Source organism: Cephus cinctus, unplaced genomic scaffold (assembly GCF_000341935.2).
Source record: "Cephus cinctus unplaced genomic scaffold, Ccin1 Ccin1_scaffold0709, whole genome shotgun sequence".
Taxonomy (NCBI): domain Eukaryota; kingdom Metazoa; phylum Arthropoda; class Insecta; order Hymenoptera; family Cephidae; genus Cephus; species Cephus cinctus.
Window position 1 is genome coordinate 787,380 of NW_014333329.1, and position 25,482 is coordinate 812,861.

General features: G+C 40.8%; 1 protein-coding gene across 3 annotated transcripts in view; it reads right to left on the reverse strand.

Moving 5' to 3' along the window:
* Positions 1-25,482, reverse strand: part of LOC107270187 (zinc finger SWIM domain-containing protein 8) — a 70,065-nt gene that overhangs the window by 27,918 nt on the left and 16,665 nt on the right. For all 3 annotated transcript variants that reach the window (XR_003060454.1, XM_025087610.1, XM_025087609.1), the window contains exon 2: positions 12,317-12,361. Coding sequence is in view for 2 of the 3 variants with exons in the window: in XM_025087610.1 (XP_024943378.1) it covers positions 12,317-12,361 (45 nt within the window). In the remaining variant the exon portion in view is untranslated. The remainder of the gene's footprint in view (positions 1-12,316; positions 12,362-25,482) is intronic.

The following is a 25,482-nucleotide window of genomic DNA, read 5'->3' on the forward strand; positions in this document are numbered from 1 at the left end:
TCCCCTGTACTACTTTACTACCGTATACTGTTGCAGTAAACCCATCGTGTGTATTAATATAAAATCTGTTACACTCGTGAAGGAAATTTCGACGTAGACCCCAAGATAATAATACAGTAGACACCACCTTAAAAGTCCCAGAGAAAATTCCGGATAAGTCAGTCAATGCTATTTAATTCTCATCAAACGAATTTTTCTACGAGTAACTGATGACGTTTCTTAGAAATCCAAATTGTCATAAAAAATGTTTTCCTTGAACTGTGCTACATAAGTGGGTAGGCACTCACGCATTGGCTGAAGGGTGGATTATGGAGGCAAACGAATGCATTCAGCTGTATACATAAATGGTAATTTATATTGCATTTAATTTATGGCAAAGTCCCACATTTGCATCTGTTTCTATAGAATCGTGAGGGGTTGAAAGGGAGGTTTTGAAAATATTCCTTGACGGGGCCATTTGTATGCCGCCTCCTTAGGTGAGTTTTTCTCGAAATATACATATCTGTCAAGTGTTCGCTTCTTCATGGCACAATACGACTACAGAGTTTCGTATGCATAACAGTCTACGGTTCCACAATCTGACCAAATTCAAGCACTTTTTTGCTCTTCGAGTATTCCCTTAGAAGAATTTATTTCACTTTTTTTATCATTACATAACTTATACATCACATAACGACCCTTATAACAGGGTCGCACCGTATACAGCTAAATTTTGGAGATTCAATAAATGTAACAGAAATACCACGAATAAGCCGATTCCCATATTTTGCAAATCTCCGCAAGCTGGTATTACCGAGTTTACATAGCGCGTCGCATTTGTGTCGCGGAATAAATTCCTTATAAGAGGAAAACTGTGAGCTGCACTAATTTCGCAAACGTCCGCGCTCGCGCATGCTGGGAAATATCGCCAGCGGCTAAGCTCGCAATTTATTTGCATAGCGCCGTGAGATTAACGAAAAACGTCATTAAGAGAAAAAAAAAGGGAAAGGAAGAGAAGAAAAAAAGGGGGCGAGAAAGAAAGACCGAGAAACAAGGAGAATACCCCAGAGAAAAAGATAAAGAATTCCACAGGGGGTCGTAAATATGACGGGGCCAGTGAGCGAGCATTTTTCACGTTGCCCCAGTTGCTAGAAAGTCGAGGCCACTTTCACGTCGGCCAAAGAAAACAAAAAAGAGCCCCCCGTTGCCCATGCAACAAACATCATTCCTCCCTTTTCATTCTACACAATTCTTTTCAAATTTCTTTCTATCCCTCCTAACTCCATATCCAACCAAAAATACTCGTAATTTCGTCAGGATCCCCAACGGTGCATTTTATAACGTAACACGTGTGACGCACTTCACGTGCATACGTATAATACTCGTATACCTATCTGTTGTCTAAAAATCGAACGATATCGGTTCAATTATAAACGTGACGTCACGACGGTTGCAAGAGTCCTCGTATATTTCAGGGAATAGCAGTCCTCGCTTAATTACCCCCTGATACCAGGAGCTTTGTACGAAGGGACCACCCTCGTTAAGACGCGAACGAGGAGAAACGAAAGGGAGATGGAAACGCAAAATAGGAAGGAAGTTCGTTAATGAGCAAGCCATTGCAAAGGACTGGCATTACGCTGATTTACTTATCGCCGGGTTGTTCGCGTTAATACGCTTATCTCGCGTCGCAATGTAATTCAAACACAATGAAAATAGCTGCTAATGGTAAATACAGAGTGGGGGTCGACGAATAAGCTCCACTAAGATTTCGAAATGCAAGTGAACGTACATTACCCGTTGACAATGAGCTACTAAAGATAGTGGAAGCTACTAGTTAGCAGTCGTTCGATACTCGCCCTATTATTAAAGAAACGCAAAAGCGACTTGGGGGTCCGAGAAACTTTTCGTAGGACAAGAAGAAAAAGAAGGAAAAGGAAGTCTGGATGGCGGAGATACCTACGACGAGAGAGAAAGAAAGTGCAAAAATGACTGGTCTGAGGGAGATCGAAAGAGAGATGGACAAAGAAGGAAAACGAGGGCTGGGAAGGAATACGAAGAGTGAAAAGTTTCATGCTTCGCAAAACTCCGTAAAAACAAGAGACATTACGCAAATGAGAGGACTCCGACTGAAAGATAATAGGACGGATAGGAGAGTGTTGCTGTACTATCGGTATGCGAACAATAGCTAAGGTAGGTGCAAGGCGCAAATGTAAAAGCCTTGTAGGTATACCTAACAGTAGTGTATGTAGACATAATATGTGTTATAATATACAGTCTAGTGCGTATGCACTTTGGCTATTGCGTATTTACGAGATACACGGTATTATCATATTATATTAGAGCGTGTGCAGTGCATTATGCATTAGAAGAATAGCGTATGCATATACGGTACTTGGATTGAATTACATTTTATGCACTACTTCCTGCCGGAGTCCCTGAACAAACGCCTCTTGGTTAATTTATACCTAAAACATTAGGAAACTCGACGAAAAAGCGTTTTATACTGTATATTGCGGCTAACGAAGAAATATATTATTGAGTTCGATGAGGCATTTTTTTTTTAAATATTTTACACTAAAAATTACAGTAACACGCACGTATCGAGTATTCTGCGAGATTCTTGTCTGAATATAAATTGTCGACATTTATAGCGACAAATGAAACGAGGTTCGTTGGGGAGGATTCACTGTGATGTATTTCATCATCGTTTTACTGCTGCTTCATCTATGCAATATTCTATTCCATTAGGGAAAGTCTGAAGGATCGATACGAAATTTGCATAGTTCCCTGGTACCCGGTATGTTCGCGCCCTCCTACTTGGATTCCCATGGGATAAAGGATATCCATAGGAAAGTTCGACGATTTCCTCGTGTTACCATACTCGTAACCAGTAGAGAAGAGCTAGAGTGATTTCGTAATGTACGAAAATGGATAGTCGAATATCTGTTACTGTCTGCTGAGCTTTTGTCTACTTGAAGTATATGAAGAAGTATTTTTATTTGTATTTTTTATGGATTCCTAGATCGTCTAAGGAAAAATAATTTTAAAAAATCAATGACGATGGCGACATGGAAATTTTTTTAATTAATAGACAAAATTATTGCTTTATCATATGGGTATACATATTAGATTTCAGCTGGTGCGTTTGCCGTTAATAGCCCTTTATTATACTGGAACATACATACATATATGGCACCTTAAAAATGGCTTCTGTTAGGATCGGCCTCGTTAAAATTTTATATTTCATCTACTCTCTTCGTAAATGAGTATATGCTCATATTGCAGTCCATAAGTAATTCTGTCTGGATTTACACGGCAGCTGGAGGAAAGAGCAGTTACCGACCACTCGGCGCGGCCTTTACTCTATACCTAATAAAAATACCTCCTGCTCCGGCGTTCTGCTTCGATTTGGATTAAAAATACAGCATAGAGTACTCTTATTTATACAGGAATAAATGCGCGTGCATTTCATGCAGAATATCTATCCGTATTCGAATATTCATATATAACGTTCCCTTTTGTGTTGTCATATTTCCATAGATAAAAATTGGAAACTCTGATAGCACGTATAATTTTGAGCAGACACGTCCAAAAGTTGTAGGCATTGAAAATATTAGGAATTTCAAGAAAAAAAAATACACTCCGAGTATCAGCTCTCGCAATAATGAGATCGTTCAAAATATAATTAGCAGCCTTTGGATCGCCATTTTCATTAAAGCGTATAAAATCCTCCAAGACTCCTTCGTTTCCCCAGGTATTACTGGTTCGTTAACGGGTGACTCGATTAAAAAGCACAAATCCATTTTTCAGACTTTCCGTAATAGTACCCATAGACAGTTAACTGGATAATAGAATTTTAAAGATATTTCCAAGCATCAACAAACGACGTGAATAAAACTCGTCGTCGCGATGAAAATACTTCCCTGATCGTTGAAGTATATCACGGACCAAATCGAAACTACCCAAGTCAATTAGCGTGAAATTTCCCAGCAGTAACGCATTACCATTCTATACCTAAGCTATAAGTATACATACAATACGTAATGAAGTTCGTCTCTCTAGGCAAATATCCTTTTCGAAGGCTGAAAAGTTGGATGGTTCGATGAACAGGAATGTTCGGCAATGAACAGTTTGCCAGAAGCATCGTGCCATTCGTACCGCAGAAAGACACTTCTGAGTACAATAGCCGCGACAACAACACAGAATTCGAACTCGAACGCCATTTACACTCGGAGCGTCAAGTATTGGAATAGGGAACGGATTTCTATGTAGCTATACCCATGCTATGTATACAGTCGAAAATCGCAGCACGGATGGCGTGAACAAAAATATATCGCCAGTTCCGTAGTTACAATTCCTACCGCGAGGGGCTCTTCATTCTGCAAAATATAGTACAGCTATATATACATATAGAAATAGATGAATTGCGCGATATTTTACGTGACAGATTTACCTCGGTTGTTTTCATCACTCGTAATTAATTGAAACGTATTTTTAATTCGTATGATGAAATTACGATTACCGATGATATACACTGCGTAGCTGTTATGGTTGTCAGGATTTCAGTAATTACATAGAATGAACGACTAATTACTAAAACGATTGACCGACTTCTGAACTGACAGACTGACGCGTGAAATTTTTACTAGGGAATTTTATGTTTTCCTATGTCACGAAGTTGTAACTTTATCCCCATATTTCCGTAACGGAAGTGGTGCTTTTTTTTAAATATCCTTGGTAATGTACTCTGGTACTTTTGATTTCGAGCGAAGTATCGATTATATCCTTTCTTAATTTGGAAATCAACCTGCCCACCTATAGTTGAGTTAACATCGAATTTGTGGTTATGATTGGCACCCTTATGAAAGTGAAGAAACCACAAGATGCAATGTGATTTGTTATCGGAAATGAAGAGAATTGATTTCTGAAACGTCTTCATGAAAATGCAATTTTTGTAAATACACAGACGTCCAATAAAAGAAAATAAAAATTTAAATAAAAAATATAAAACTACAACAAACAGACAATAGTCGTTTCAATGTTCAAAATTGGTGGAGCCAGTGACTGCTACTGTCAACCGATGATCATCCGAATCCTCCTTTTTTACTTTTATTTGACTCGTTAAATTATGATGAAAAAGATACGCAATTATAACTTTTCCGCGGCGTTCCTTTAGAAATTTTGCGAAACTACTGACGAGGAGCCTTGTTGCAGAAAAGCTAACGCAGGGTTTTTATTACGACAATCTGCCGAGAGACTCCGGAGTAGTAGACCGGAGTACGAGGAGGTCGTAACAAAGGCAAATTAAATTTTAATATCTAATAAGAGCGCGTCTATTAAAGTACAAAATGACAAATACCTCAATAAGCCGTTATCCTCCCACTTTTAAATACCGTGCGCCTTGCAATTGGTCGCTGCCGAGAGGTTCGTTAAGGTTTACGGGACAGTCTGGACGAATAAGTTTTCTATAAAGAGAAACAATAAAAAAGCCATGCATTTCATTATGTACCTAATTTAGAGAGAAGGAAAAACAAAAGCACGTCAGTGCAATTTCAGAAAATGCCAAAGGTTAATAATAATGCTGGAACGAGTCGCATAGCCGGAAGCTAATCAGCTCCCTTGTCTCCTGTACTTGACTAACAAAAAAGCAGATACGACAAAAACAAGATTAAATAAGATAAAACACCGAAGGAAATCGACCAAAAGAAATTTCTAAAGCCATACCTAAACTTGGATTTTCATATATTTTTTTTCACGTTTTTTTTACCCTTTCCTTCCCTTTTAACAAATCATCGAATTCCCTTTGTGAAGGGCTCGTCAAAGTGAATTCGTAAATCCAACCTTACACGCCAAACAACAAAGGACAATAGGTATACGCATATATGTTAAGGCAAGACCATATCCCAACATCCTCGTATTTCCATCAGCAAGAGACATCATCCGCAGGATGCCTCCTCCTATTTCAAGAGTTCCTACCAACCCACCTTGAGAGAATCCTTACAATCCCCCTTGGTGTAACATCGCCAGGAAGCATGTCTTTGTGACGCAATAATTCATAAGACATGAATATATATATATATATATTTTTTTTTTACATAACAAAATCGAATCAATATTACACGTATCGATCGATATCGCTATTACCGCCACCAAATGCAAAATCCATACTCGTAATCTTCATATAGACATAAAAATACTCCGGCCAAGATATTTCAGTGAAATACATTTTCACACGATCACCCTGTATACCATCGACTTTTCCGAAAACAGAGAGGCACTCAGCGTCCGGATCCGTGAGAGTAAAATATTACGGAACAGCATCCTGAAGGCGATTCTTGATGAAGACAAATTCGTAGTATAGCAAAGACCCAACCTGTTTCCTATATCCTTGTTACATATATACTTTTATATACCGTAAGCACTCAATATATATCTATATATCATAACGTACAACGATATTTCATATCACGCTGTCCATTTCGCGAATCTCGACAACTTACACGTTCTATCAATTTCCTGTCTGGAACTTGCCAGTTACTGGATGGACAGACTCCTTAGTGCACTGTGGTCCTGAGAATCGCGGTAAGTACCTATAAGAGCACTACCGAGTTCCTCGATATTAACGAGCGCGATTTCCTCTGCTAGGTAGCGTCGTATGTTATAGTATTTTTCAAAGAGCCCCTGGTATAACGAAAAATTCATGCGACATTATCGCACTGCCATACGCGCTAAGTGTCACTGAGGGGTATGTATAGAAGACAAGAGAAGACAGGAAAAACGTCAACGACTCTCAGCAAGAAACTCAGCGCCCACTGAGTACGTATACTAATGACGGTATAACAAATCCATATATATATAAAACTAAGGATAAAATATTAAAGCGGTTTGCGTAGTTGTTCGCGGAGATCATTACGTACGTTTCTTTAATATTAATATTTATCGGGTCAACGGTCCGTCGCCAGCATGAAAAAGCTTCGCACTAACGAGAACAAACGAGGGCTTGGGGCTGAGCTGTGCCAGTAGTATAGATGTATATATGTGTGTGCCATAACGTTTCTAAAGGGAAGGGCTAATCATCAATATTAAATAGCCTAATTCATCCCGGTTGACTTTGACGAAGTAGCTACCTTGGTTAGGACGCTGCTGGACCTTTTTAAAATTACAAGTGACCTTATATATATTTATATACGAGGCATGTATTTATATCTGTGGAAAAAAGGTAAAGCGCCATACATTACAACATAACCCATTCTTGGTGTTACCTTAACGGTAGCCTGATTCCCAGCTGCACTTTACACTCAAAGACTCTTCTCGAACCGCCATTTCTTTTCCGTTTGAACCTTTAGTTCGTAAAGTTTTAACGATCCATTCGTAGCATTAGTTCGGGCAATTTTCTTTGCTATATCTTACACCAGTGCTCGGTTAAGTGTAGGGAGTGTAGGAGGGGGAGGGGGAGGGGGGGAAGAGAGAGAGGGAAATCATAAAGAAATCATTTTACACAGTTTCCCATGCTATTCAGTTATGTATATGTATTTACGTGCTCGATGCGATGGCAAATGGCGGAGTTGTATATCCTTCGAGGAGTTAAGAGACAGAGAGCGCCACCGTAGCGGAAGTGTCCGGAACTTGGGAGCGAGGTAAAGAAGCGTCGCTGGATTATACGGGGGTGGGTATTATCGGGGTGAGCTCGAGTCATCGATAAACAATAAGAAGAAACTCCGACGACTCTGTTAGGAAGTTGAGCGGAAGGACCCTGGGCCATTTGGTCATGACTTATGGCCGCACTAGATCTTGTCTCGTGCAAGACCGGTTTGTCTTGTCAGCATATTAATCCTCTCTGCAACCACCACTGGGACAATTAGGAGAGATGCATCTTTCATATCGGGTGCCTATACTTCACCGCGAAATCACCTGCCAATTATCGTGGCTACCTTGAGGAAAAAATTCGTAAAGAATTTTTCAGCAATTCACTGGGGCTCGTATATAATTTCACGTAGTGTCCGGCAAATTACATGTGGCGCCACACTACGGTTCTAACGCAAACGATTATAGGGTTCTCGTAAAATACGGCTCAATCTAGGACGCCCTCTATGGAATTAATGTGAAATAAAACATTGTCACAACCAAGATGGTTAACTTCTTAGATACCTGCTACGGTATCTAGTTAAACAAGCAAGTACAGATACTTCGAGAGATATCAGTCTTTGTATATATGTATATATGAACCGTGCATGATAACTTTGTGCGTTTCAAAAGCAAAACGAGCCAGCAGAATATTCTTGAAAGTTAAACTAACTGAGCTTATACATTCTGGGAATGTGAAGCTTCATTTTCTTAAAGTTTTCCATGCAACCTATACGGTATAGGTATATATGTTCCTTCATCTTTGCGCCTTCGATCGATCCTCGCAAACTCCTAGGTAGACGGTACGTCAGGGAATAGCTAGAGGCACACAGTGGTGGATTTCGAAGTTGGGGGTTGTGTATGTGTTCATGGACCATTAGCTCAAGTAAGCACATCCTATTACGGCCAGTACCGCACCGTAGATACACCATAGGGTGAGGATAGGGTTGCTTCCAGGAAGAAAATCCTCTTCCATCGTGAGATCAAACTTTTCGAAAAGGATTAACCAGCTTCGACTTTCTAACCGATAGCAAACCGATACCGCGTGTGGAACTTTTAGTTTACTTTTTGTACAAGGCAGACAAGTAGTTTTATGTAAAGAGAACATAGATCAAGTAAAATTTAAAAAAAAACGTTGGTGCCTCAAAAGCTGTTTAAAAAAAAATGTATTCAATTTTTATTACCTACATTTTTTTAGAGAAATTATTAATATAGTTGCTCTAATTTAATCCAACGTCTAACGATGTACCGTTCTGGAAGTCAAGAAAACAAACGATTAAGAGCAGTCAACCCCTTGGGTTAACGTGGTGAGCACGAGCGGCGAGTTTCCGTCGAGCTTCGACTTCGAAAGTTCGCGACGGCATTTCAAACGCGAAACTTACCGGTATTACCCGTGAAACCTTAGGGGCATCAAATATCAAAGAGAATGGATTGCAACTGACGCCACCTTGGATAACTCGAGACGTGAGAGAACGCGCTGATAATTTAACGGCGTCGAATTTCGGCACCACGCCTCCAGGAGTTACTCATCGATTTACAGACAGACATTGACCGATAGCGTAACTCAGCGGCTCGATTTCGCTCGTAGTTTCTGTATTCATGCTTATCCATGTCCTGGACCACTTTCTCACATTCGCCAATACGTTCAACGTCTAAAATAGAATCCCAAACAGTGAAATGTCCCCGAACACCACTCGATTATCAGGATGGTGAAAAGGTAAAGATTCCAATTTTGCCTATAATAATAATTTTTGCAAATAAAAAATAATTTTCTCCGGACATTAAAAAATTTCGTTTCACCAAAATAACCTGTAAGAGCAGCTAAGTACTCGTCGAAGATTTCAAAGTGAAGAGACTGTAGCTTGGACCAATATAACAGAGGGAGGAGGGAGGGAAGGAGAGTAAGACAGAGAGAGAATTAACGCAAGAGAAATGAGGCGAACAAAAAGAAAGAACGTGAGAAGATTTTAAATCGCGCATGCGCTAACCAGCAATCAGAAGCATCCTTGATTTGTAACTCTGTAAAGTCTGGGATCCTATTAAACGGTAAGGTGCAATTCTCTAGCTATATTTTACGGGTAATTTGCCGTGTATAACGAGCGCCAAGAAATGCTGTCAAAGGTACCTTTGACTACGTAGCGGAATACTTGCGTTACGAAATACGACGATATTACACGCGAATCGAACACTAACAATTTCCAGTATATTCTTTCGCTGAGTGTTGGTAATCGAATTCGTTCTTGTCGGAATTAGCATTTTTCGAATTTTCATAAAATAACAGATTCGTATAGGGAAATTACTAATTGAAATAGGGTTAATGAGCACGTAGGAGACTACTGCTAAACTTGTACGTAACCTAGAATTTTTGAAAATTTCGATATTTCCCACGATTATCCTGGTATCCCGTACGGAGACTTCCTGCGATGAAAGTGGTTCGATAAAATTTACTGGAAATGAAAAATTCTCTAGTAATCGTATCGCGTAGAGAAAATTCGTTTATACCCTAACTTAGGATACCCATAAAGTTTACTGAACGGGAATATCCTTCAAACTTAAAAAAAAATATATATATATCAACCATACATTACATATAAACAGACAGACATCGACTGTCCAACAGCAGTCAAGATTAGTAATCCATTTGACAAATGTCAGATACTAAGTTCTTCCATAACATTAACCAATTTTATATCAGAGTTATACCAAAGAAGTTATATACAAAGCTACGTAAAATATCCCTATACCATGTCTCAAGCAACAGTCGCCTTTGTTTGCACGTTTTACAACCACCCCATAATAACGAAGGAACATGTAAAATCCCTATACGTCTCTCCATATCCCTCAAAGCATATTTTCCAGCCAATCAACGACGTGAGCATCGATTTTTCAAAATGGCATCCGCAAAACCGCCCAGCATCCTTCTTCTTCCATCCATACCATACCGCACGCTCTCGACGGTCCCCGACTCTGAATTTTCCTTCAAGAGAACGAAGATGAAGTTTTCCAAGAGAAAAGAGAGTACGTAGCAACGTCGAGGTTCAATCTAACCACAGCAAGCAGCATCCGGCAAGGGAGTGGACTTTAAAGGGCAGTTTTGCTTTTAAACTTCTTTCCCCCCCCCCTTCTCCGCCACCCTCGCTCCCCTCTGCCATCAGCAACTAGAGACTAACAGCTGGTAGAAAAGAGGCGTAGTTGCCAAGAAGAGTCAGTTCTACCAATCCCCATCTGGCCCGAGGTTTCATTTCAACCCTCCCGAGATGCTGACTAAGCCATCCCTTCTCGATCCTCCTCCACTCTGGCCATTGCACCATCATCCCCTAGCTACTCATTCTTAGCCTATCTCTCTGGCTCCAAACAAGAAGCCACCTTTGGCCAACGCGGCGGCTTCTCATGATTGCATCCCCGTTCGCTTTCTCTCTCTCTCCCCCCTTCTTGCTTGGAAGCGTCCACTTCTCTAACTATACCTATGTATACTACGTATCGGAGCGTAGCTGAAGATCCACACTAAAAGCCACAGGTGATAATGCTTGACTGTATCATCAAAATTTATTCGACTATCACATTTCATAAGAATCAAGGAATTTAATACATTGACCATACGCCTACTATATTATATTATCGATACAACTATACCTACAGCAGCAGCAATAGTCAAGCAGTGGACTTACGGTGGCTGCCAGAACGTTATGAAGTTTCGTTCGAACTCGGACGTACTTCTTTGGTTCATGGAGAATCAAAGTCAATGAAGCAGACGTAAGCTCCCATCCGTTCGGCGTTCGTCACGGAGAAGTAAGCTTTCTTGTTCAGTGAACAGCCTTCTATCAGCACGACTTATATACATTGCGTGGAACAGACCGTACAGAAATTCAGTTGATAAAACGATCTGAGTTTCTCGCTTCTATAAATACATGCACATTATGTATACCGATATCGTAGACACATTGCATATATATATATATATATATATATATATATATATTTCTTACTTAAATAATGCGTGTTGACACACGAAAACCCGGTTTTTCGAAAAGGGAATAATTTTGTGCTTACTATGACGAAACTATGTTATATCTGTACTCGTGCGTAGAAATAAGATATGAGGGAGTTACTATGTTCCCGTAAACTGCAGCGCGAGATGGGAATTTCATCTAATAACTTAATGAGGTAATACGTACAGAAGGTATTTAAAATGCACGAGACGACGATAAGCGTAAAGGTAAGGATAGTTGAATTGGACTTCTTCCGGTTCCTATTCGCGTGTGGGTGTATGTGTAAGACACTCATGATTTTGATTATTTAAATCCACAGAGAGCCGAGCAAAAGCGTATGGCAGTTGGTTTAACGTTAAGCTACGGAAAGGGATGGAGAATTCTACTATTTTGAATAGAAAGCAGTTCGTTTAAATATAAAGTGCCTACATGCGAGCTTTTCGTAGATAATGGCTCGTTTACGCTGGAAATGCCTGCAATTCCCCCAAGCGAAATTGCGCCTCGAGTAATCGGAAAATAAAGTCTCGCGAATCTACCGGTTGAGAACAGGTATCATGGTTTGGGAATAGAGTCACGAAAATTTGGAAACCCGACAAAATTGCAATCGTCATACCTGCACGCGTGTCCGTAACTCGAAGAGAAATACAAAATATCTCGTCGAGATGAAGTCGATAATTTATTATTTCAAATCACTATCGATGAGGTATTAATGAACTTAACGTTACCATTATACGATCCAATAAGGTACAGTCCGGGTCCCTTGAACTCACCTGAAGAAAAAAAAGAAAAAAAGAACAAAGTTATTACCAAAAATAAATACACCGTCAACCAATACCATATAAAAAAGTTCAATTCGTAAGAACCGACCGTATCATGCAGAAGGACTTGAGCAGTCTTAATTAAAGTCAGCATGACACGTCTGCCAGACTGATTTATTTAGCCAGTAAGGCATGTCGCGAGAAGAGTTAACGAAGGTATAGCTAGGTAGGTTTTAGATAGGTTAGATATACTCAGCATTAGCGGCATTAGAGTATACCCTGGCCAAGTGCCAGACAAATAAAACGTCACGTTTGCCATGTCGTGATCTCCTAGAAAAATGATAATTATGAGCAATGGGCGTGAAACGGTTCTCCGTAATATCCAAGTAGATTTTCTCCCAAGGACGGCAAAAAGATTAATCCCTGAGTTTTCGTCGGATAATGCGTTTTGATAAACGAGGTAGGTATGGAGTGAACGTACGAAAATAGTGCCACTATATAACACACGCGCATAACATATTAACCATTTAAGCCGAGACTTTACGACACCCGTTATAAAAAAAATCCAACAAAAATTATGCTATGGATACTTATCCCACAGGTCCATATGGTACAATTACCGTTAGTAATTTTACATGAAATTTGATATAAAAATTATTCAGAATTTTCAGATTTTTTTTTTTTTTCAAATAATCTCTAAAAGCTCTCTGACACTTTTTCCCTTTAGTATAGGTTAGAGAGAGAGACTGGTTGCGTGAGTGTGATTATATGTAATGTTGTCTAACGCATTACGCTGCTAATAAAAGCCACGGCATGTGCATAAAGCCCACGGGGCGCACGGATCCTGAGTAAACCATGCGTTTTATACGTTAAAAGGTTTGCCTGTCTTATTACATATATTATCACGCTGTTACAGCCGGGTGCTCGCGATCCGATCATTATCGTCCATTAATGATTAATTCTTGGATATAGTCGAAACGACTATAATAACCCACCTGGAGTTCCGTCTGGGCTGTCTCTTAATTTTCTTACCTCGTGATGCGTATGGGAAGGATCGCAGAAAAAGGTTTAAGGAAAAAAAGGTATAATGTCATACGATATAATAAACGACCCAACCGTCCTCGCAGCGGGTTAACGTTTAATATCAAAGCCGACGATCTATATACTTGCAATGTATTTCAATAGGTTTTGAATTAACGAGCGTGACGGCCCATAGACTTTTTATTCGAAGATGGGAAACCTCGGACAGTGTAAAATTGTACAGAACGCCTGTTAGGGAGAGTATCATTGTTAGGAAGGTTGAAAAATGAAGTAAATTAAAGAAATGATTATTAAGGATGGACAGAAAAATAACGCGAGCTTTCGTGGGATAATATTAGTTTTTAATTTCGAGGTTAAACTCAGAGTTAAGACTTTAAAAAGTTTTAATTACCTCGTTCCAATTGCATAACGGATTCCGCCTCGTGCCCGCTCCGATCAGAGTTATTAAAGATTCAAGTAAGAGGTTGTAGGATTGAAATTTTATTACGTGACTAAGTAAATATAAAAATTCCAAAGGGGACAAAAAAGAGAATAAAAGGAAATATAAAATCCTGCCAAAGTATCTTGGCAGAACCGAATCAAAGATCAGCTTCCGGTTCATCTCCATGAACTCCACAGAATCGTTTATCGTTTAAAAGGCCGTCAGACAAATTTTCAGTAATTTCTGCTGAGCTCTGGTTTACTGAAATCTGTAAATACTTCTATCGTAATACAATAAATTCGAATTGGCACATTTTCGACGTAATTTCTGAATATGACATATGCGTCATAGAAAACAACAGTGTAGATGAAAACAAAACTTTTCTACGATGCACTCAAAAGTTCCAGCAAGGGCAACATTTCAGGATCATCAAACTACCGAGCAGCCTCGATTGTAAAGGCTCGTTCGCAAGGGATGAAAATCGTTAGTATTAATCCGCCGAAAGAAATCTCATCGATTCCTCGTTATCGCGTATGTATACGCAGCACGAGAACTGCAGCCGTGTTCACACGTGCGTAAGACAGGGAATCGGCGCCAGACGGAGAAAGTCAAAGGAAAATAAACGCACTCGGCTTACTTTCGTTAATGCCATTCACGTGCACGTGTGAGAGCGATATTTATAGCGAGCAGCAAGTACAGTAGCAAGATCAGCAAACGCACACGAAATTCCAACAAATAAATAGACGATGTGGTCCCGCAAAAGGGCTGAGTGGAAGTTTCGCAAATGCGCGCTACAGTTGCAACTGTGAGCCGTCGGACGATTTTCCAGTGTCAGGCTATTCGCAGCGTCACCTTTAACCAGGTCAATAGCCGATTGAGACGACCTTTCGATTGAAAACGAGCCATAAATTTGCGTTAATTTGCATAAATAACCAATTGCATTTAGCATTGTACACAGAGCTCGTCCTATGTACATTAATAACATGGATAAATGCAATTTATTACGTTTCGTGTATTTCTCGTTGCAACAAAAACAGTCGTATAACTAGGTCTGTTGTTACGAGTTATCGAATGAAAACAGTGATAACAGGTAAATTTAATTGCTAAAAAAGAAAAGGAAAAATCAAGTAAAATTTATGAAACTTAAAAATTCGGATTGGGACACGATAAAAATCAATGCACGGACTGTACTAATAGGTGTGGTAAGGAAAAGGCATTTGCTTCGTATAAAATAAAGTATTAAAGCCGGCTTATCGTCAGTGCTTTTATAAAAAGCTTCTTAAGCCTTGGGGAGCTAAGCTTTGTAAATGGATAGCTGTCCCTTGTAACCCCCTCTTACCAACCCAACCCTAACGCGCGCCTCCTTCTGGCTAACGGGCTCTGTATGAAAGCGTTACGTTTTTCAGAAGGCCAAAGCGTAACCAAACGCGTGAGCTTCCACGAGCTTTCACGTTTTTTGTGCTTTCTCATTCGAAAGCGCCAGGCGAACCAGAGCCGCTGAACGCCAAGGCACGGAGACACGATTCTCGGTGTCTCTTTTCTATGTTTTTTCCAGGCTTTTTATTTTCATGGTAAAATTTCTTAGTAAACGGGGCTACCGTATACGAATGACAATGATAAAGTTGAAAACGCCAAGATCATGGTGCCACCCATAAATTTGTGGAAAACAATTTTTTTTTTAAATCAAAAGAAAATTTTCACTCGATCAGAACGTATATATAACACCACACTGATTTTCGTAGCTCTTGGCAAACTTTCGGATTCTCGAAAAAATTTTAATTTCTAGCCAATAATCTATGCGCATAAATTTCGCGTTCGTTCACCAAGATGAGAGAAAATATAGCCTAAGTCGTGAAGTCGATATCGTAATGCTACTTCTTATTAGTGAATGCATATGCTTGCGTGGGATATGTGGTGCATACCTACATAGGTGGATACTGAGTACCTATGCACTCTGACCTTTCTTACGTTATTTGCGTACGTAGCATTGCTTTGCAAGAAGGAAGGAAATCGTAGTCGGATGAGCTTTAGATCGAGAGACGAGAAGAGCTAGAGAAATGGAGAAGGTGGAATAAGGAAGGTAAGGAAGAGGTGTATAACTATAGATATATACCAAATGCACGTAATATATCTCGAAGATAGAGCACACCGAGTAACTCCAGAAAGGAAGTACCGAGATATTTTATCTCGGAAAGTGGCAGAAATTCAAAATGAAGAAGATTGCTCGTATACGTGAAATCGTGCATAAGGGTGAGAAAGACTGAAAAAAAAAAATTTACAAATTTTATAAGAAATCCCATTTATCCATCAGTTACAGAAACAGAAGCAGATAATGAACTGTCTCAGATTTTACTGTGCAGCATCCGCGTCTTTTGTATCGCTGAAAAACAAAAGTCTATATACCATCGTACCTCGGATTGAGTTTTTGCGATTATCAGGCGTCGTATAACTATATCAGGCGACGCTCAATACGAATCACTACGAGGCACGTGATCAGCTGACATATAATAAAATCCGCAGAAAGAATTTTCATCATTAGCCTGATTGAAAATTCCAAGAATTGGATATGGTACAGAAGGATTATCCCGACTTTGCTGCGATGCGCCCCGAATCATACGGATAGCAAAACACGAGCCGAATCATCAGCAGGACGATGATCCTCCGGGTGTGTAAAACCGAGAGAGCGAATTTTAATAGGGACCATTGTCGTAGCAATGAAGGGATCGTGTTTGTATATATGCACGCGCGAGTGCGCCACCTGTTTCGTTATAGGGAGTGCCGGCAGGCATAAAAGGCGCAGTTAAAAGTCGAGCCTTTAAAATCCATTCCAAGAAAGAAAGAGAGAAAGGAGGAGGGTACGATGAAAAGGTGAATAAGAAAAGAGAGGGGAAAAAAGAGGAGAAATAATATATATAACGGCAACGACTGCTGTGGGATCCGAGTTTTTTTTTTTAAGTGCCCGGGACTTTTAAATGGACCGGTAGGTCACTTCCGCCATTGTGCGTCTGAGTTTCTGAAAATACTGGTTTGAGCCCCAGGCTTTCCAAGTAGACACCAGCTGTTCTCTGAGCTCTTTGTTACGATGACGACCCGACCTATGCTACACCAGAGGGACGACGAACGTAGCTACGAAGTCAGCTGGTAGAAAAGACAAGCCGGACGAACAACATTCCAGTAAACGTTTGAGGATGAAATCAAAGAGAGAATTAAGACGAGATGAATACGAGATTAAAAGTGTAAATTTAATATTTTTTCGAAATCCCGTCACGGAGATACTCGAGAAATGCGTCCGTTTTTTATTTACGTGAAAAAAAATAGCAGACGCTTACGTAATCCTTCGAGCATTGGTCGACTGCACTTGGTTTTCCTGATCAAAGATTACGCGAAAGGGACGTGGTGTAATTACAGTAAAACCATAAACGAAACGACCAGTGTGAACGCACCTTGAGTGACCTTCACTTCGAGAGAAATACTTGGCTAAATATACGTATGTAATTAATAATTATTAAAAAAAATTCAATTCCTCCTTCGCCGTAATCTTGAATTCGAGATGACTAATTTGTCGTATGACGAATGTCTAACCTCTGACCTTTTCATTCGGCATATATAGGCGCATATACAGTATATCGACGCTAGGGTTAAAAATTTAATTTTGAATCGATCGCCATAGTACTGCTTCGGTCTGTCGACATATTTAATGTTACATTCGCTTAAGGATATCAGTTAATCCGCTTAGGGTTTTTGATCTTACGCTTAATTTCGGGATTCTCCGTGACCCAATGACTCCGCCGGGAAATACCTTGTGGAATAATTCATATTATAAGACGGGAAAGCCGGGAATATCCTATATCAAAATACAAAATTTACTTGGGGAACTTTGACTTCGGTAATGGTATCCAGTTCGACGAGTTTTTGAGATTTTTTAAAATTAAAATTAATCAAACTTACTACACACAGCGGGACTTCAAGATTCGGAAAGTTTTCTTTGACTTTCTCTACCGCAGTGCTTGGCTATCACCACAGCCACGGATACACCAATGGATCGGGGATTCCAGATACCTCTCTATACAGCATCGTGTACCCAGACATTACAGTCGGAGCAGGTAGAGCTGCTCGTTATTTATTGAAAACCGCTCCTGCCCCGCAATGACCCACGGGAAGCAATGTATCTGTAACGCAAGTCACATCGCTCCCTAACAGTCATAAAACTAAACAGTATACCGGAACAAGGTTTTGCCAATAGCAGTTCCGCCGCGCTAATCCTAATCGAGTTGCGATTGCTTCGTGTTTCCGGTGGGAAGGTTTACTGCATTTACACATATACGCATATTATATGCCACTGAGTTCAGGCACAGGAGTATTAATGAATAATAATTAATCGATAAATGGAATTCCATTTGCGGCGGGCAAGGATAATTAATGCACCGGAGCTTCTCTCCCATTAGCAGAGTGGTACAAATTGATCGGTGTTGCGGCGTCGGATGTTCCACGATTTGTCGAGCGCCGCGACGCACCGCGTCGGGTTCGCTGTGCTCTGCAATTACGGATAAACAAGACGTGGAGCATGTATATCGTTCGTTATGGCGCGTCGAAATTCAATATAAGGAACAAGGATTTTTGTACGGTGCCGCGTTCGGCGTCGGGACGCTTGAGAGACGCCAACAATTGTAATGAACAATGTAATTCCCGCGAGTGCATTTTCCGCAACGCATTTCGTCTCTTATTTCTCTTCCTTTTATGTCTCCGTCCTCTGCCCAGCTCTCTCCTTCTCATCTCCATATACCGTCAGCTCGTCCCGAGTCTGCGAACAGAAGCGTCGCTACCTCGCGCCAAAGAAATTCCTGGGCAAAGTTGAAAATTCAAGGGGGGAATGTAGATACGTGAGGTAGGAAAAGGAAGACGACGTCGGCATAATGACGTGAGGGGTACAAGCACGGTGGAGGGTTGGTGGCGTCATGGGGTTGGCGGGCGCAGCCATTCAGGATGTCCTAGACCTAAACAAAGGAAATACAAGGCGCTATGGCGTTTTTTAATTTATTTTCAGTTTCAAAGAACGTCAAGGGAGGATGATATTCCGTACGAGATGATTCCCGCACTGTACGAGATCAACTAAGATCTGGAATTATAGGTCGCTACCCTCATTTCCAGCATCCTCGTCCTGGACCATCCACTTTCCATAAAGTTTCGTTTGGCGACTCCTAGACGGTCGCGTAAAAATTTAATCCAACCCATGATGCCTGATAAATCCTTCTTCTATGAGGGAACGTCGGATTTGGAAGTATAATGTAATCTCCACCTGTGGTCCACGCGACGACAGCCTCTTACATTCTTTTTTTGTTTTTATTTCACTGGTGCTGCATTATGTCCCATGCGAATTCGATGTTTCAGAGCATCCTTTTTCCTCTTGTATGTTTTAGTTACGTAAAAAAAAAAAACCACGAACGTCATTTTGCTCCTCATTCGCACGCCGCTTCTCGGATTTCTCAAAACTGGCACGATCCTCATAAATCTTTCTCGGTATACCCATTAATTAGTAAGAAAGCGGATAAACTTTCGCGTGTCCTCACATTTTGCGTGACTGTTGCGAGACAACGGTCTCTCGCGACGCGTGAATTCTGAAAAGTTTTACAAAATGAAAGTGCAAAGAAACATACAGTGGAAATCTACATTTTAATTAATCCCTGGAAGCCGCGCCTCCTCTACATACGCTTATAGTACGTACAGAAAATCTACAGCGGACCTATTCCTGCTGGTCCATTCCATTGAAAATTTAATCCACGCGTCACTAATTAATATCCGAGAAGCACAGAAGAACCTCGGCGAAATTTTCTAATTTTATAATTAATACAAAAAAAAACGTAGAAAAATGGCATTGAGAAAAGAACAGACGTCTCGCAGCAAATGCACAAACTTTTTTCATGCCAACCCCGAAGCACGAGAATCGTGGTGAAATATCAAGAGCTGCGCGTGAATTACGCTCCTTTGCTTCTCTTATTGGTCGTCACCAGAAATCCCAGCTTCCTTTTCCACCTTTCCTTCTCTCTCTCTCTCTCTCTCTCTCTCTCTCTCTCTCTCTCTCTCTCTCTCTCTCTCTCTCTCGCTCTCGCTCTCTCTCTCTCTCGCTCTCTTATAAATAAAAGAAAAGAAAAAAATAGACTATATATAGCTCTGAAGTCTTTATAAGCACTCCCCAATAACACGATACCATTCAAACAAACATATATAACACATGCCTATTACTGCAACATACGTACCGAAAGAAATAACAGCGATCTCATTTGCTTATATTTGTCGTACGTTTCACACGCAACGTCACGGTTTCTCGCACAGAAACGCGACATGAACTAAATACGTATTTTATTCCAGGATACAGAAAGAGCACCAAATGGAAAATCTACCTATTTTTTCGAAAAACAGGTTCAACGATTATAAAAATCGTAGAACCACAATCAATACCTATATAAAAACATGGCTAAATACTTACAAACTAAACACGGATATTTAAAAATTATCGTAATATTTTCGTTAATCGACCAATTAAACCGATAAGAAATTTTTCTACCATGGATCCTGAAATGGAAGCAAAAGCTACGTAGTATACAAGATAGCAGCGAATAAAAGCAAAATAGAGATAAACATACAATTACACATGTATGTATAGTATATGTATACATATTTTATACCAAAACAGAAACTAACAGAGGGAATGTAAGAGGATAAGAAACAAGAGCGTTGTTCATCGCGTCTCCAGAGATCCGCTGCTCCACTGTTCAGGGCCACGAGCGTCCACTGACTGCCCAGAAGGGCAATCCTTTGTGGCTGGACCCGTGGCACGTGAAAAAAAAAAAAAAAAGTAACAAGAGAAAAGGAGATTCACCGGCGGCAAACGTCCTATCGGACGCCATCCGTCGCGGCGAACTCTTTATTCGGCAAACGAGACTTTTCATGGTGTTCCTGTTCGAAATCGCAATGGTGGATACAAAAGAGCCGGTCTGCTTTTTACCCGCTGTATACATACACGAAACCAACGTACATGGAACGTCAATTTAAAAGGCTCGGCACAGTCGTCCATTTCTATCACTCTGTATCCAAGTTATATATATACCACATGGATACCATGCATACTGTAAAAACTATAGGTATAATATCCGTGTATTTACCAACTTCTCGTTTCCTTCCAACAGCTTCGGCAAGTGGAGCCACGTTACTATCTCGACTTTCCTTACATTTCCGGCAACGTCAAATATATATATATATATAAGCCCACGAATTCTCTAGGTTTCCTTGCAGAGCATTAGACGTCACGGGCATCCACGAGACTGCCTAGCAGCAAAGTTACAGTCTTTACGATCGTCCCGGGCAATGTACCTAAGGCGATTACGAGTTAGAAACGTCTGGGAGGATAACTTCGTTGACAAAGAGTCGCACAATGGACCTAAGGCAGAGATGAAAAAAAAAGAGTCGGCATAGGTACCAACGTGAATGAGAGTTCCACCATTATACAGCCGATGGTATATCCATATACACATTATAAGAGACGTATATACGTATATAGCTACACAGGAGACGAGAATGCGTGACGAGGTAATAATCATATATCAATCCGTGTTTCTCCTGATAAAAGCCACGGCAGCTGGGTCTTATCGCGAGGTCCTTGAACTCATAACCTTACAAGGACATCACGCTGTGTCAGCTCGACGCGGGAGCATAAGACGAGGTCGTAAATGAGAAATGCATAGCATTGTCGTCGCAGCGATATAACCAGGTGCAGCAAGATAAACACGCATGCCTGGTCGTAGAAGAGTTCATTACACCCAATACTCGTTCGGAGTCCGGACGACGCTCCTATAATATCCGGGACCCGAAGAAAGAAGAGCTCACGAGGAAACTATAGTGCGTTGATGGCGGATGGACATCGGCATTTAATTTATATATATATGTATATATGTATATATATACGTGAAGAGCGTATAAAAAGCCTGACGGAGCACTTCGCTTGCGAGTAATAGGTCCTATACGTAATACGTGCGTGGATAAATATGGATATTTTACTCAATTATGGAAATAACGCTAGACTGTATTGTAGTCCACCAACCTGAGCCTGACGATAAGAACAGCTGTTCTGGGATAAACAGAAAGCAGAATCGCCGCACAGAGCGGATCTTATGGTGTATATAGTATATATATATATATATATATGTATTATGTACACTGCTATATATATATAGCAGTGTACATAATACGTATATGGGCATAGATAGGTTAGATAGGTATACAGATAGGTATACGTATACAGTGTGTATACGTATACGGTGCTTGCCGTCATGGAGGACTTCTTCCTTTGTATGCAGAGTCTCTTTGTTACCGCGAGTATTATCCGCGTCTTTTTCTTCGACTTTTTCTTCTTTTAGTAATTCAGATATACAACGACCAATCCTGCTGTCCGTTGTAAACTACGGGAGTATGAGTTACGCGAGAGGGTAGGATAATAACTTTCCGAGAAACGGAACCGAGCGTAACCGTCGCGGGAGGTTCGAGAAGATCTCCTGGGAAATCGCAAAGTTCACGCAAAAATCGAGGAAGATCCGAGGGTTAACTTACTGTAAGTTGATCGTGATTGAGACCTTTAAAATAAAATAAAAAAGCCGAGAATGTGTTATTTGTCGATTTTGTTACTTCCTTGTACTGCTTTTTGTTTTCACACACGTTTACTGGGACACGAGTGCGAGAGTTCTTTTCATACGTTCTCGAAGGACCGTTAAAGGAAAATCCGTAATGGCTTCTCGCTGAATACACTCCAAGTAAATGCACTCTGGAACGTAACTTTGGTAAGGCTATGTCTAAAGAGATTTTCATCCAAGCGAGGAAATCCTTTGAAAGTTAAGCTGAACCTTGCACGAAAGTTCCCGTTGACCAAAGCGGCCATTTCACTCAGAAGTTAAACAGTGACGACCGAATGTTTTCAGAAGTTTGAATTTCCCGCGAGAATCAGCCTTAATAAAATTTCCGCACTTACGCTTCAGGCTGAACGAACTTTTCGTCTTTTCACGTTGAAAACTTTATATCTACTTCGATTAGTGACTCGATGAATTTTCGTCAAGGACTACAAATATAGATAGAGCGCGTGACTTATTTCAACATGAGTGTATATGTATACATATATATATGTATATATAGTATATGAACTCGTTAAAGTTTCTCGTTCTTGTATTATCAAATTACAAGGGTGTTTGCCCGCGCGCAGATGCCGCCGGTAAAAATAAGAAATGCAAGACTGTTGTTTAGGCTGCTAGACGGTGATCGGTGCGTTTTACACCTGGAGCGGTAAAACGACCTTGTCTCGCTGCTGGCCAGCTGAGACCGACTCCGACAGTCAGACTATGTAGTACTACCCGATTCAAGATCAGCTGCTACACCTGTCAAGGTTTGCATTCAACTCTACGAAGCTGGTGCTATTTCTAGATGAGGAAAACATGAAAGCGTTGGCATCGTAATCATGCGTGGTGAACGTCCCACTGGTTCGCGTCGTCTGCTTCTGTATTGAACGTCTATATACGATATATATATGAGGCATGTACAATGTGAATGGATCCACGTGTAAAAAAGCCAGACAGATAAAAATAGAGAATGTAAGGTAGAAACAAAAAAAAATCCAAAAATTCAGATACTAACATTTTCAACAGTCCGCCTTACACCCGCGCCTATTGTATAACAAATATTGATAACACCGATTTCAAGGGAGACACGTGTGTAATCAATCAAAATAATATTTATCAAACCTGACCAAGTTTTCCTACCGAGCGTGTATGAGATTTTATCGGTACAGTAACACTGTATATTATTATTGTTGAACCTTAAAACGTAAGCCACTCCTAATCATCGTCGAGTATATACTGATATGCGGACGATTAAGTTTGAAGTGTCGGTTAAGATGGTGGATCAGCACGTTGGCACTGTCATGGACCAGTAAATACAATTCCCAGCACTGCGTTTACATGATCGCTTGAAAACACAAGTAAAAGAATGAAGCGAGGAAAGTGGCCTTTTATGGACGTGCTAGTTGATGCTATTTCAACCAAGCTCGACCGAGGCCTTTGCTGGAATTGCTAGTTCTCCAAGAAGCACCGTGACGAGGAATGAAGTCTCTAGGAAATGCCACGAGGCTTTTTCACGGTATTACAATTGTCAGGCCGCGGTTCGGGAGGAGAGGGGGGGGGGGCTCAAAAAAAACAAAGGATAATCTTTCTTACAAATATATATTTCCATGAGAATGAAGGAATTGCTTTCCCAGCGGAAAACCAGCAGCAAGAACGACAGACTTAATGTTTACTTCAATTCTGTCTTCTCCACACTATTTGGAAAGCTTCGAGCAGCCAAGCGTTCCGCAAGTTCCAGCGATATATCAAAAGTTGGCCGAAGTAGAGCTGAAAATGTGAACTGTTTACCTTGGTTGGAGTTAAGTAATATAAGGGGTCCCGCTGTGTTTGCAGCTCGGTAATAAATATTGATTTTGGTAATATGCGAAGTTTTCCAACCGGGCGGCAGCCAAGGAAACTTTCTAAAATAACGTTATCTTGCCCCTAGCCAGAAAAAAAGCGGAGGTATACTACTGGTATACACACAGAGAAAGAGAGAGAGAGAGCGGTAGCAGCAGAAAGATGACAAAGTCGTACCAGCCGTAACGGAGGATCGACTGCTGATCGACTAGACGATAGATCCACGGAATCGTGTAGAAATTGGAAAAAAAGGAAGCTTAAAAGATTCAAACCAGCGTGAATACTAAAGTTTCCAATATTTGCAACTCATCTTCGAACCGATGCCAGGCAATAATAACGACACAAGTTTACAAGCGCGTAGGAGAGAACGGCCTGGGCGTGCGAGGTGGGAAGAAAACTTCCTCGTACATCTGTCCTATTGCCTTTAGGTGGCGAACTCTGATCGAACGATGTGACCGCGACTAGACTGCGCGATCAAACCCATGAAGATACAAAGTTATATCGAATGGCTTAAAATCAGTCAATTATAATCCCACGACAATTTCGCAATACTTTTCACAATTAATCATAAGCCCATATACGCAATTATAATTAATACGTTACCGTTAGACAGATATATCATTCCAAAAAAATTATTTTCCCCGATTTCCTACAAAAAAAAAAAATCTTTCCCAATGAGAAACGAAACAAAAATTTCGGTATCTTCTATATATATCTGATGCATCAACACCGGAGCTCGTTCCAATAGATGCTGCAGCCTCCGACACAGCTAGAATCCACGTCGACTAGTTGAACCTCCAGGAACCTATAGCCAACCCGAAACATGCTCCACGGGTCGAACTCCTCCTCGTCATCCTCCTGAATACCCAGTAACACCACCTCACCCACCCACCCACACACTGAGCCTACTCACATTAATGGCCTCGGATAGAATCCGCTAACTGTGGATCGTTTCATATATCCCGTGGCTCGGAGGGATCGATACGGTTGCCATGACGACACAGGGGCTTCTCTATAGGGATACAGGGATACATCTCAATACAACGGCCGCCCTCCCTATTCCTCTCGTTCGTACACCCTCAACGAACCCCCCCCCTTTCCCCCACTCTCACTCTCGCCCCGAATCTCTCGCTTGGCCAACGCACGCAGCAGACTATCAGAATGACGTTCAACCC